The following is a 13,884-nucleotide window of genomic DNA, read 5'->3' as shown; positions in this document are numbered from 1 at the left end:
GCTTACTTCACTTAGCATAATATTTCCAAAGTTGATCCTTAGTTTTAGTGTATGTCAGTCCTATTTTCGCCAGGACGCTTCAAGTCTCTTACTATTCTGGCCTACAGGCTGACTCCTTTCATTGCTTCAAGAACCTCCATTCGCTCCATTTGGGATGTGTACACCAGACCTAGACCCCCTCTGTCCTAGATGCCCTCTAGCCTAAGGCCTGCATGACAGCTCCAGTAATTCAAGAATGGAGGGGAGAGGGAATTTACAAGGTTTCCCCCAAGCTACCTTTCCGCTTGCCTAATGACAACTCGCAGGGATGGCTGAGGTTTGAATATGGGCATTCATTCTCCCCCTTCTCATTCAGGAAGCACCTTTAAAGCCCGGTTTAGGCTGTGGCTAGGATCCTAGGTGCCCGAGTTTGAAGAATGGACGGATCAATAGGTGTCCGGGAACAATGTATTTGATGAATGTCCTGCAGGCAGTGGCCATTTCCTGCAAGCCTCTTAGGTCAGAAGCTGGCTCCTCTGGCCTTTGGTCTGAGATCACGAGTGTTTGGAAAGGAAGGTGGTGTGGTTCTTCCTCCCCACCCAGTCCCCCGCAGTTTTAAGCCTTGGTAACCCCGGGAGGGTCCCCCGGGTTTGGGCTACCTGGGTGGGAACCTCCCGCCCTTCTGGGTCTGCAGCGCGCCCCAGGCGGCCAAGCGCGCTCCAGCTGGTTCCAGACCCCGCGGTGCCCGCCGCCGCCGCCGCCGTAGATTCTCGAGAATCCGCCCCCACGCGCCGCGCTCCGCGTGGAGGGGCGTGGCCAGGCGCCGCCCACTCCCGGGCTGCGCTCGGCCTCCAGGCAGCCGCGGGCCACGGGGAGGCGCGAGCGCGCGCGGGGAGCCAGGCCGGCCCGGAGCCGCTGGGCAGTCTGGAGGCTCGGTGCGGCGGGATGGGAGCGGCACCGCCGCTGCCCCGGCTGCTGCTGTTGGTGCCCCTCTTGGGGAGCGCGGTGACTCGGGACCCCGCAGCCCGGCTCAGCCTCCACCCGCCCTACTTCAACTTGGCCGAGGCCGCCAAGATTTGGGCCACCGCCACCTGCGGGCAGCGGGGACCGGGCGTCGGGCAGCCTCGGCCCGAGCTGTACTGCAAGTTGGTGGGGGGCCCCACCGCCCCGGGCAGCGGCCACACCATCCAGGTACGTCCGGGTGCGCGCGGAGAGCAGGGAGGGGAGGGGTCGCAGACTCCCTGCCCGTGCGCCCCAGGGCTTGGTGACCCCGCGCGGCTGGGGAAGTGCTGCCCACTCCTGCCCCCCGCCGCTCTGGGCCCACCGGGGACCCCGTTAGGGAGGCGCGGCGTCACTGGAGCGGATCTAGGGGAGCCCAGCTCTGGCAGCAAGCCGTCCCGGGCTGGGATGGGCGAAGCACGGATGAGGGAAGGCTGTGGTCAGGTTTCAGCATGTCTAGTGCTGAGCTGCAGTGATGTGACAACTGTCCATCAGCGGGGGGAGGGGGAAGCAGGGGACAGGGGACCAGCCTATGGGCGCCCGCGGCCTCCGGGCCCACCTCCCGCCAGGCCCCCCTCTCCCCCAGCCTTCTTTGAAGAAGTTGGCAGCTACTCGGCGGGGTGTATTTTAGAAGCGGAGTTTTCTGGCGGAGCTGACCGTGCGCTCATGCTCAGCGCAGATGAGGCTCGTGGCATGCCAGGCCTCTGCACACGAGCTCGGCCACCTGCGGTAGGATGCACACCTGCGGGCGTGCCCAAGGTGGGGCAGCTCATCCTCTGGAATCCAGGCCTTTCCACTGGATAAGCCGCCATCTCCCCCCCCGCCCCGCCCCACCGTCGGGGAAAGCTGGCACCCCAGGGAGTAAGTTTGGAGCCTGGGCGCCCAAAGGGCGAGATCAGCTCCAGTGCCAGGCACTGGTGGCTCACACGTGTAACCCTAGCTACTTAGGAGGCTGACATCTGAGGATCTGGGTTCCAAGCCAGCCTGGGCAGAAAAGTCTCCTCCGAGATCTTGTAACTTTTTGCAAGGTGAGTCTTGGCAGATTTGTATAAACATCCTTCCTGTCTTTGGAGCTGTTCAACGGACAGAGAAATAGGATCAGAGGTGTCAAGATATGAATGGCTGATTTTCCCCAAATCAGATACTCAATGAAGAAATAAAGACTGGAACTCAAGTTTAGTGGAGTCCTCCATCTTCTAGTACATGAATGCAACAGGGAATTCCATTTCCTTATCCCATCTCTTCTTACTTATATTTCATATTTAGCCACCATGACCCGTCCTTTAATCTATTAAGCACATTTCTGCTTAATTTTCCTTGTCTGGCTGTGAATACAAACTATGTCATGTTAGATCTACTGAAAATAGATCTAGCAAAGGATTTGTTTATCATTCTCCTTGTATGTTCTGAATGTATCTAATTCTATGTCTGAGTTCAACATCAAAAATACATTAAGTTCAAAGTAAATCAAAACATATTCAAGAGCTTTCTAAATCATTAATATGTACACAATTGCATAAAATAAACTCTCAATGGAATAAAAAAAGAAAGAAAAGAAAAGTCTCGGAGAGATGCTGGACAGCCAGTTAGCCAGTAACAAACAGAGAGTGGAGGTGTGGCTCAAAAGGTAAGGGTGCCAGCCTTGAGTGAAAGAGCCAAGCGAGAGCATGAGGCCCTGAGTGGAAGCCTCCCGGTATCTGCACACAAAAACAAGCAAAAAAAAAAAAAGATTATCACTGATGTCTTGGCTCCTGTATTACTCTTTTCACCATGTATTCTCAAAAATGGTACCTTGTTGAACCTGCTATGCTTAACAAAAAATGCTTATTTGTATGGTACTGTGTATCTTAGGAAACATGTACAAAGAAATTAAAAAGATAAAATAACAATGATAAGAATATTTTTATTTTTCTCTAACAGAAATTTGTTTTAGAAGAAATAAATATTTTTGGGTCTGAACTCATAGTCTTGGGCTTGCAGGCTTCTACTACCAGACCAGGGCTCCTGCCCCCTGCTCCTTTTCCTTGGTGGTTACTAATTTTTGGCAGGAGTTTTTTGTTTGTTTGTTTTGCCAGTCCTGGGGCTTGAACTCAGGGCCTGGGCATGGTTCTTAAGCTTTCTCAAGGCCAGTGCTCTATCATTTAGCCACAGCATCATTTCCGGCTTTTTCTGTGTATGTGGTACAAAGGAATCAAGCACTCTACCACTAGGCCACACTCCCAGCACCAGTAGTGGATTGGCCTAGAACTTCAAACACTCAAACTCCACTTCCTAAGTGGCTAGGATTGCAGACTTAGGTGAGAAACAACCCTGACGGCCAGAGCATTTTTGTTTAAAAAAATGAATTTTCTCTATTACAGAAATGAAATAATTTTGCCTTGTCTAATTATTTTGTTATTGTGTGTAACTATAACTATTATGTGAATATGCAAATGTAATTACATATATAATTACTCTAAACAAGTTTAGTTTACCACTTATAATTCAACAATTCAAAGTTAATTTGAGAAAAAATTTTGAGACAGAGTCGTATTACCCAAGCTGGCCTAGAATTTGAAAGTCAACCCAGGTTGTTCTCGAACTCTTAATCCTTCAGCCTCTGCCTCTCAAGTGCTGGGGTTACACAGGTACACTAGTAATCCCGGTTAAAGTTTATTTTATATTAGTGCTTATTAGAATAAAATACTTAAGTGGTTCAAGTGGAAAGGTACAGTAATTACTGAATTTCAGACCTAGTTACATAAACTACAAAGTTAAAAAGTAGAAATGTGGAGACCTTGTTCAAAAACCATAACAACTTTCAAGATGGTGAGAACACAGTATGAAGCTGAGTTGCCCCACTGAGTATCCAGTGTGACTATACAGATTTCATGATGTCTCATGTCACCTTAGCTCAGTGCATCATGATACTCATCTTGTTTCATCCTTCTGTTACTACAAAGTTGTCTCTTTCCCCCTCTCCCTCGTTAATTGGAGATAAGTGTCTCATGGGCTTTCCTGCCTGGCTTTGTACTGTGACCCTCAGCCTCCTAAGTAAATAGGGTTATATGAATAAGCCATCATTGCCTGGCTTTCTGAAGTTTTTATAAAAGCAGAAACTTGGCTAGTGATTGCTTACTTTTCGAGTTGTTATTCATCATTTTCTGCTAGGAAAAGTGCTATGGTTTAATGCTTTAACCATACATTTTAAAAAGGCACTGTAAGTATTCTTTTGGAAAACACTAAAATATTTTAGAAAATTTTGTTTTTGTATTTTTAAAAAGTCAAAAGGGTAATTTTAGGGTTATGTATGTGTAACTTCTTAATAAAAGTAGATAAAGACGTTTTCAAACATCTGTTTTTCAAAATTTTTTTGCCATTTCTCTAGAATAGTATTTATTTTCTACATGCTGATACAGCACTTCTAATTTGATGAAACAGTGACTTTATTACTATATAATCAATATTAGTTAGTATATTGTCAGTCCAGGTTGTTTTCAAACGTCAATCCTGCAAGTCTCGGCCTCTTAAGAAGTTAGAATTACAAGTGTGAGCCACTAGTACTTAGCTAAAAATATTTTTATTAGTGTATGTCAGTTATACAAAATAATGTATAATATACAGTTCCATCAATTTTCCTGCAAAAACATAATTTAATTCTTCTTTTGGGTGGCATACATACTCTACTGTGTGTATATATCACATTTGCTGTATCCATTCGTGTGTTGATGAGTGCCTAAGCTGATTCTATAACTTGTCTACTGTGAATAGTGCTGAAATAATAATAATAATAATAATAATAATATAATGAAGGTAGCATGTGGCTTAAGTGGTAGAGCATTAACTTTGAGCAGAAAAAGCCAAGTAAGAGCACAAGGCTCTGAGTTCAAGCTCCAGTTTTGTGGAAGAAAACACATATATGTATGTATGTGTATAGATATGTATGTAATGTGTATATATGTATATATAGATTCCTCTTTGTGATTACTTTTTTAGTATGTTTACAAAGATGATATACTGAGGTTTTAGTTACATAAGTCCCATTTACATAAATCTTTTGGGACATTATCACCCTTCCTTTGCTCTTTCCCAGTTTTCCCTTCCCATTCTTACCTACAAGTTGCATAGTTCATTTTCAACCCTTTTTGGTTTTTAAGATATATGTTTATGTATATACGTGTATGTACATATGTGTCTGTATATAAGCATTTCTCAAGCAGCAGCATGTGCAGTTCCAGATCAACTAAATTTGGGCAGCCTTTCTGTTCCATGTTTATGGCAGCCTTTCCCACTGTGCCTCTTCCTTTTCCCTTTCTGCCACTCCCCTCCTCTGTGACTGAGTGGGGCCACTTTAGACTTGGCACTAATGTGCTTTCTCACCCTATATTCAAATAATCAGCTTTTGGTTTCTCCAAGTCTTGATCTGTCTGATATTAAATCATTGTGCCCTCTCAGTCACCTACCTTGCTGAGACACGGTTTTCTGGTGGTTTGAATTCGGAGGTTGTGAGAAGCTGGGAGGCACTGCTTTGCTTCTTATCCTGACCTGCCATCTTGGTCCCTCTATCCATAAAACCCTTTAAGATTAAAAGCTCTCTCAAGTGTTTTACCATGAGAAAACTGGTGAGTCCTGCACAATCAGGGGAACTTCATAGTCATTCTCCATTTCAGTACAGGCTGTAAGTTCCTGCTGTTTAGGAGAACAGAATCCATGTCTGAGACCAGATGGTCTGCTCAGATGATAGTCTGGTAACCTGCCTTCACCCTTGAGCAGACCTTGAGGTCTTTGGGTAATAAGGAATCATCTGACTTGGAGACTAGATGAAGTCTCCTATGTCCATCTGTTTATTAGCTACCATTGCAACTGAGTTTTCATTCTTGAGTAAAATAAAAGGCAAACAGTGGCTTTAATATTTCCTTCTCCCATATTACTGGATTTCCTGGCATACACATTCAGCCTTGGAGGGAAATGTCCTAATTATGGGTAGAGTAGAAATGAGGAAGTCCTCATTGTTCTCTTCTTCCCCAGGTTTTCCCAGGAAAGGCCACCCTTTTTCTCCCTAACAAGTATTTTTAGTGGTTTTTTTTTTCTCCATAGGTTAATACTACCATTCTAGAGGCCCAGGAAAATTATCTTTCCTGTTCCAACTGGATTTTTAGAACAGATCATGACATACAGAAATCACAATCTTAGATAGAATAGGCAGTGGCTATTTGGGTTCACTCATGAGTGTTGCCACCTTCTATGCACCTCTGCAAAGAAAGGGTCAACCAAAGCCTTGGTTAGTTGAACTTTCTGGTTTCAGAGCTGAGGGCTAGGGAAAGGTTACTAACTGATGGTATGAGAGAAATATAGATATTCATTCAAACACAGTATTGACAACAGTTTGTATAGATTGGTTTGTTAGAAATGTGAGGGGTGAAGAGTGGAGATGTTATCCAAGTGGTACAGCATCTGCTTAGCAAGCAGAAGATCATGAGTTTAAATCCCAGGTACTGTCCCGAAAAGGTGGAGCTGGGCGCTAATAGCTCACATCTGTAATTTAGCTCCTCTGGAGGCTGAGATCATCGTGGTTCCAAGCCAGCCCAGGCAAGAAATTCTGTGAGATTCTTCAACTAATCACCAAAAAGCTAGAAGTGAACCCAGCCTTGAGTGAAAAATCTAAGGAACAGCACTAGGTCCTGAGTTCAAGTTCCAGTATCTACTTCTCCCCCCCACCCCATAAAAAGTGATAGGTGGTATTAGAGAGGCAGAGGACAAAGAGATGATGATGATAATGAATGAATTAGTGATATTTGAGTGACTCGACTTAAATCAGCTCTTGTATAGTACAAGGTATGTAATACAGATGAATTAACTAAAATGTTCTATTTCTTTGAACTTTCCAAAAAGAAATCATTGGGCCCAGCAAGGATTTAGGATTTTTAAGTCAAAAGGAAATTGTAAAAAGTGTAAACAAAAAAGTTCATGATTTAGAATAAAATCTGTTTATGATACTGATACTCTCTCTCCCTCCCTCCCTTCATCCCTCCCCCCTCTCTCTCTCTCCCTCCTCCCTCCCTCCCTCCTTTCCTCATTCTTGGTAGTACGTTTATAACAGCAATGCTTTAATGGTCACTTCTGTCAGCAGGAAGGATGTTTCAAAAGTTTTAATTTTGTTTGTTTTGTAAAAATATTCACTATAGTTTCGCTGGACTTAAGATTCTTTGAAAAGGGTTTTATATACTCACTGCTGCTGAGATGTAAGTTTTTGGTTCTGGGATTCAGGGAATTTTTGTTTTGTTTTGTTCAGCTGTGTAATCAGAGTTTAGAATCACATGAATCAGTTCAAGTGTTCAGAAAAAGCTAAATGCAGGAATTAGCAGAAAGAAGATAAGTTATAGGTTATGGAGACATAAAGGACAAATGTTTAAAAGCATACAGATTAATTCTGTTGGAAAGCAATTACAAGTGAGATAAATCACACTTATTGTTTCAGGTTAGAATGTTTGCTCACCTATGGAATCTGAAGATATTATATTACATATGACATCAGATACAGGCGTTGATAAAAATGGAAATGAAAAGCATGTTGAAATGTAATCTAGAGTTTAGGTTGGCATATACTGTGCTTATAAGGGATGGAATGCACACTTTACCAAACATATAATCTTGATCTTGTACACTGATAATTCAACGTGTACTTTCCTCTGTATATTGTGATTTGCACAGTGGCTGTGTGTTTACCTTGATGGCACTGATGAGGAATTATCTACACATGCTATGGCCAGAAGTGAGTGCTTGCTAATTGCAAGTCACAAAGCAGTTCCTTGTATGTTTGTGTAACTTGGACTCATGGCCATAAACAGGAAATTCAGTTTCATGAAAACTCTGTTTGTAGGGCTATTGTGAAAGAAAATCATTTGTTAATTTCAACAAGTGCTTTTCCTTTCATTGATGTGAAAATCTTGAGTGAGAGTTGGGAAATCTAAGTCCATTGATACTTTTGTAACAATCATTAGTGATAAGAGTTATTTTGAGAGTCTAAATAAATGACTACAATCAGAAGCTTGTGTGACTAATTCTTGTGAGTGTGTGTGTGTGTGTATGTGTTTATGTATGTATGTGTATGTATCTGAGTGTCTGTGTGTTTATGTGTTAATGTAGGGACTTGAACTCTGGGATTGGGTGTTATCCCTGAGTTTTTCCACTCAAGACTAGCAGCCCAAACACTTGAATTACTCTACTTCTAGTTCTTTTTGGTAGCTTATTGGAGATAAGAGTCTTTCTTGCCCAGGGTGGCTTTGAACTGCTACCCTCATATGTCACCTTCCTCAATAGTTAGGATTACAGGCCTGAACCTCTGGAGCTTGGCTAATTTGTGTTTATTTGTTTATTTACTTATTTGTTTGTTTGTTTTGCCAGTCCTGGGGCTTGAACTCAGGGCCTGGGCACTGTCTCTGACCTTTTTGCCCAAGGCTAGAGCTGTATCCCTTGAGCCACAGCAGCATTTCCAGCCTGTTCTGTGTATGTGGTATGGAGGAATCGAACCCAGGTTTTCATGGAAGGCAAGCACTCTTCCAGTAAGCCTGGAATCCTAGCTACTCAGGAAGCTGAAATCTAAGGATAACAGCTTGAAGCCAGCCCTGGAAGAAAAGTTCCCCAGAGACTCTTATCTCCAATTAACCACTCAGAAACCAGAAGTGGCCCTGTGGCTCAAGCGGTAGACTATTAGCACAAAGAGGCTCAGGGACAGCACCCAGGACCTGAGTTCAAGTCCCACAACCAAAAAAATGTACACTCATTAGTTGATGGAATTCTGTTTCTAGGATTTGTGTGTTTGCCTGTGTGTGCATGTGCATGTGTGCCACTACTGGGGCTTGAACTTAGATAATTTATGAATGGAACTACAATTGGCCTTTTCATTCTATCAGATAAATAAGGAGTCTGTAGACTAGAGCACATACACAATATGTCTAACTAGTGTGTGGCAAAGCCAGGATTCAAACCCTGGACCTCTGGCTGCAGGGTTCATGCTCTTTCTTACCCACTGTGCCATTCCTCCACTGAGTTCCTTGCACGCCTTACTAATTTCACTCGTCAGCTTGGAGCCATTTGTTTCATTCCTGAGTCCTTATTACACCATGAGCTCCTGAGGGTGGGCCACTTTCTCCCGCTCCTGTCTGCCACTCTTGTGGCAGCTTGCCTTAAGCAGCCCATACATGCTTTAGGAAAACACATGCACTGAATCATACTTCTTTTAGTTGCAGCACCATTCACAATATCCATGACCTTCAAACAGAATAAATGTACATGAGTGGACACTGACATAGAATTTCCCAGCCAGCACAGCTCCCTGATGGAAATGTTTCATCCAGCCATGTTTCGGAAGACAGATATGGCCTTAGTAAGTTAAACTTCAAAGAAGAGGTGCCTGATACAGTGATTGAGTTCACTGCCAGAAACTGGAGAAAACAGGAAAGAACCTTCCCTGACAGTTTTCATAGAGAGAACAACCCTGCTGACACCTTGACTTTGGAATAAAAGCCTTCAGAACTGTGAGACGATTTTTTTTTGCCAGTCCTGGGGCTTGAACTCAGGGCCGGAGCACTGTCCTTGGGCTTTCTCCAAGCCAGAGCTCTACCACTTGAGCCACAGCCCCATTTCCGGCTTTTTCTATGTATGTGGTACTGAGGAATTGAACCTGGGTCTTTGTGCATGCTGCAAGGACTCTACCACCAAGCCAAACTCCCAGCCTGTAAGAAAATTATTATTCAGAACATTTACCATGGTTCTGTGCCACCCAGTTGGCATTACTTTCTATGGCAGCCCCCAGAGAAGAACACAGTAATATTAGCTTCAAATCAGTCACCCACACTGTTGGTGAAGAATGGTAAGAAGGAGGTAAACAACCTAGTAACCAGTACTCTGCTTCTCTGCTCATGGCAGATGCTATTTTACATATACTTATATAACTCTTGTTATTCTATCGATATCTTAAAGCACATTACACAAATAGTTTCCTAAGCAGCACAGTAATTTATGAATTTAAGGAATTATTATTATTATTGATCTCTGTACAAATAGTCTAATATGGGGGAGTGGAGGATGGGGTGAGGGCCACTGTCTGGGCGGCACCAGGAACTTGGTTATTTGAGATTTTATAATGTCAACTCCTCGTATGGTCCCTAAACAGACATAGGAGAATTCTTGGCTAAATTAATCCTTAGGGATTATCTGCATTAGTAATCACCTTTACATATGAAGAGAACATCAGTGTGGTATAAAATAAAGATTGTGTTTGCGCATGACTCTTGGAGTGTGGTCAGAATAAATTTCTGGTTCCATTGGGTATGTGGTGAGCGTTGTTGATTTGAGGGGTGTTAGGTTATCACAACCTTTCAACAGTGCCTAAACACCAATACCAGGTATGTTTATTCCTTCCTTTGTCATTACCTAGCATCTTCCATGTGAAAAAGTCAGTATAACATTTTCTGTTCATTGCAGCACTATTCACAGTAGCCACATACGGAAACAGCCTAAATGTCTAGTGGCAAATAAATGGTAACAAAATTGTAAAGCACAGGCACAGACACACACACAGCCATCTGTATCATTCAACTTAGAAAGGAAATATGTGTCATAATATGGATGAATTTGAAGGACATTATGTTAAAGAAATAGACTAGACTCAGAAAGAAAAAATGCTAAGTGAATTCACTTACATGTAGAACCAGAACATCATGTACATGGAGACACAGACTTCTAAGAGGGGGCTTATCTGGGATGAATGGTTGGAGAAGTGGCAAGATGTTGACTAAAGGATGTGAAGTTTCCCTTGATAGGATGACTAGCTCAGGGATCCAAGGACAAGTTGAATTAATTAATGACATTGCACTGTATACTGGAAAGTTGAAAAGAGATTTCAGGTTTTGACAAGATGACTGTTAATTTGCTTGATGATTGCTGTAATTATCTTACTATGTATATCAAAACATCATGTTGCATACGTACATATAAAAGCATATTATATGATACATTACATGATGTGTGTGTATGTGTGTGTGAGAGAGACAGACAGACAGACAGACAGACAGACAGACAGACAAAAGAAGGGAATCATCAAGTGCCACCTGAGTGTTCGATGTGGAAGAAGAAAGGCTATCCTGCCCCTAAGCCTTGCTTAACTGTATGTGGGTCCTGAAGTTTGGGGACAAGGATCACCAGTAGCCTGGGATTCACATTTTCGTAGAGTCTACTGGCTGGATGAGTCCTAACTGTCATTGGGGGCTCTGGAGCTTGCATCAGGGAGACAAAGGATGGAGCTGGGAGTGGAAGGGGCTTATTGTCTACATCCTGGGATTGGCCGCACAGATATTAAATATTGATGAGCATTTACATGCTTGGAAGACAGCGGTAGTAGATCTATCCAAAGTAGTTCGCATAGTTATTTGGTGAGAAGAGGAATATTTTGGACTTAAATTTTCCTTTGTCTCATGTTTTCAAGCTGTCTTTCTATTTCACATTCAGAGATTATCAGTCAATTGATCAGTTAATATATCTTTAACATACTACTAAATTCTAAATGAATGTTTACTTATTTTTGCTGGTACTTAAACTCAGAGCCCTATCCTGTCACACAACTTTTTTACATACAGCTAGTGCTTTACCACTTCAGCAATGCCTCTAGTTCTGGCTTTTAAGAGTCTTGAGCTGGCTCTGAACCACGATTCTCAGATCTCAGCCCCTCAAGAAGCCTTGAGCTATCAGTGACTGGCTCTACATGGTTTTAATGAATTAGAAAAGAAAGTAAACACACTGGGAAACTTTATTTAGAAAAAAATCACTTAAGATTGTTGGAAATTTGTTTTCTTTCTTTTGTTTTATTTATGATCCATTACATAAGCGTAACAAATTTTTCCTTTAGTAAAGGTCTAGCCACAGAATAATTCTTCTGGGAGAAATGGTAAGACTTAGTTAAATCCTCATTTCTTTTCTGTGAGCACAATGTTGGCTTGGAACTGACTTTACATCTATCATCAACTCAATGTCTGAGAGAGGTTTTTTTCTTTTTTTTTTTTTGCCAGTCCTGGGCTTGAGCTCAGGGCCTGAGCACTGTCCTTGGACTTTCTCAAGGCTAGAGCTCTACCACTTGAGTCTCAGCACCACTTCCAGCTTTTTTCTATGTATGTGGTACTGAGGAATCGAACCTGGGTCTTCGTGCATGCTAGGCAAGTACTCTACCACTAGGCCAAACTCCTGAAACTCCCGGCCCTGAGAGAGGTTTTTGTTTTTTTTTTTTTGTTTTGGGTGGTATTGGGGTTTGAACTCAGACTTTGTAAGGCAAGTGCTCATCTACACCAGCCTTTGGCTGTAGTTAGTTTTGAGAAAAGATCTTGCTTTTTGCCTTAGCCAGCCTGGACTTTGATCCCCTATTTAGATTTCCTTTGTACCTGTTATGATAGGTGCTTGCTACCACACCAGCGTTTTCTGTTGAGATGAGATATCATGAAATTTTGCCGGAGCTGGCCTCAAGCTGTGATCCTCTTGATCTGCCCCCTGAAGAGCTAGAATTACATACAGACTTGAGCCACCATTTTCCCTAATGGGGTCTCACATTTTTTGCTTTGTCTGGCCTCAGACTATGACTTTCCTACCTATTCCTCCTGCCTAGCTACAATCACAGGCGTGAACCATTATACCAGGCATACTCATTGAGATGGAATCTTATTGACTTTTAGCCTAGGCTGGCTTAGAACTGTGATCTTCCTGATCTCTGCCTCTTGAGTAGCTAGGCCCAAATCACCATGCCTGGCTTTGTTTTCTTGGACATTCTGAAGTGTGAGATGGAATTTTAATGTAGTTCTGTTATGCATTTCCTGGTGGCTAAGATATTGAATTTTTTTCACTTATTGATCAGAACGAACAAAAGGGATGGCAGGTGTATGGGCATAAATGCTTTAAGAAGCTTTGAGGAGTGAGCAGAATGCACGGAATGATTCTGAGGAGAGCAAGAGTGACACCTATATAAATCGAGACAATACATGACTGTTGTCTGTGGAGGAAGAATCCTAAAGGCATCTTCCTTTTATCTGGCTATGACAGACTCCAAGGCAGGCAGTGACCAGCAACAGGACATGTTCTTTGACCAGGCTCAGTCTCTGAGGTGCCATCAGATTCAGATGCACGCGCACGTGTACACACACACACACACACACACACACACACACACACACACACACACACACACAGTCGAGCCTAAGGCCTTGTGCTTACTAGTCAACTAAGTGTCCTGTCACTTAAGTCATGGTCCCCAGTCTTTTGATTTACTTATTTTTATTTTTTGGTTGTTCTGGGGTTTGAACTTGGCCCATCACTGGGTCAGGTGTTCTATTACAACCCTTTTGTTTTTGAGATAGAATCCCACTAACTTTTGCTGGGCTGGCTCTAATATGTGTTGTTCCTTCCTCTGCTTTTGGAGTAGCTGATATTACGAGAGTGTCACACCATGCCCCGCTTTCTCCTCCTCCTCCAGCACCCTGTCTTGGAGTCATCACTTCCTGGGTTACTTACTCTCTTGGCTTCACTGCTTGGAGAGATTGTGTTGCCTCTGTTCCTCCATCACCCTATCTGCGAAAAGTTATAATGATTGTCCCTACTTCCTAAATTTGTCAGGAAAATGAAGAGTTACTACATTCAAAGTATCAGGTGTGCTGGGTGCTGGTAGCTCATGCCTGTAATCCTAGCTACTCAGGAGGCTGAGATCTAAGGATAATGGTTTGAATCCAGCTTGGGCAGGAAAGTCCACGAGACTCTTCATTTAATCACTATAAAACCAGAAGTGGTATTGTGGCTCAAAGTGCCCCAGCTCTGAGTTCAAGCACTATGACTAACCAAAAACAAATAAACAATAAAGAAAGTGTCAGGTATGTGGATGTTTTCTTTTGG

At 43.0% G+C, this 13,884-nt stretch overlaps 1 protein-coding gene across 1 annotated transcript in view; it reads left to right on the top strand.

Annotated features, from left to right (window-relative positions):
• The first annotated feature begins 307 nt into the window (after positions 1-307).
• The window catches only part of LOC150049833 (laminin subunit alpha-3-like), a 129,530-nt gene continuing 115,953 nt past the window's right edge, over positions 308-13,884 (top strand). The window contains 2 exon segments of the mRNA XM_090353538.1: positions 308-316; positions 583-1,170. Of these exon segments, the coding sequence (XP_090209664.1) occupies positions 308-316; positions 583-1,170 (597 nt within the window).

This window comes from Megascapheus bottae, chromosome 19 (genome assembly GCF_031878675.1).
Source record: "Megascapheus bottae isolate mThoBot1 chromosome 19, mThoBot2.hap1, whole genome shotgun sequence".
Taxonomy (NCBI): Eukaryota; Metazoa; Chordata; class Mammalia; order Rodentia; family Geomyidae; genus Megascapheus; species Megascapheus bottae.
The sequence above is the reverse complement of the archived record's forward strand: the minus strand, read 5'-3'. Positions and strand labels throughout refer to the sequence as shown.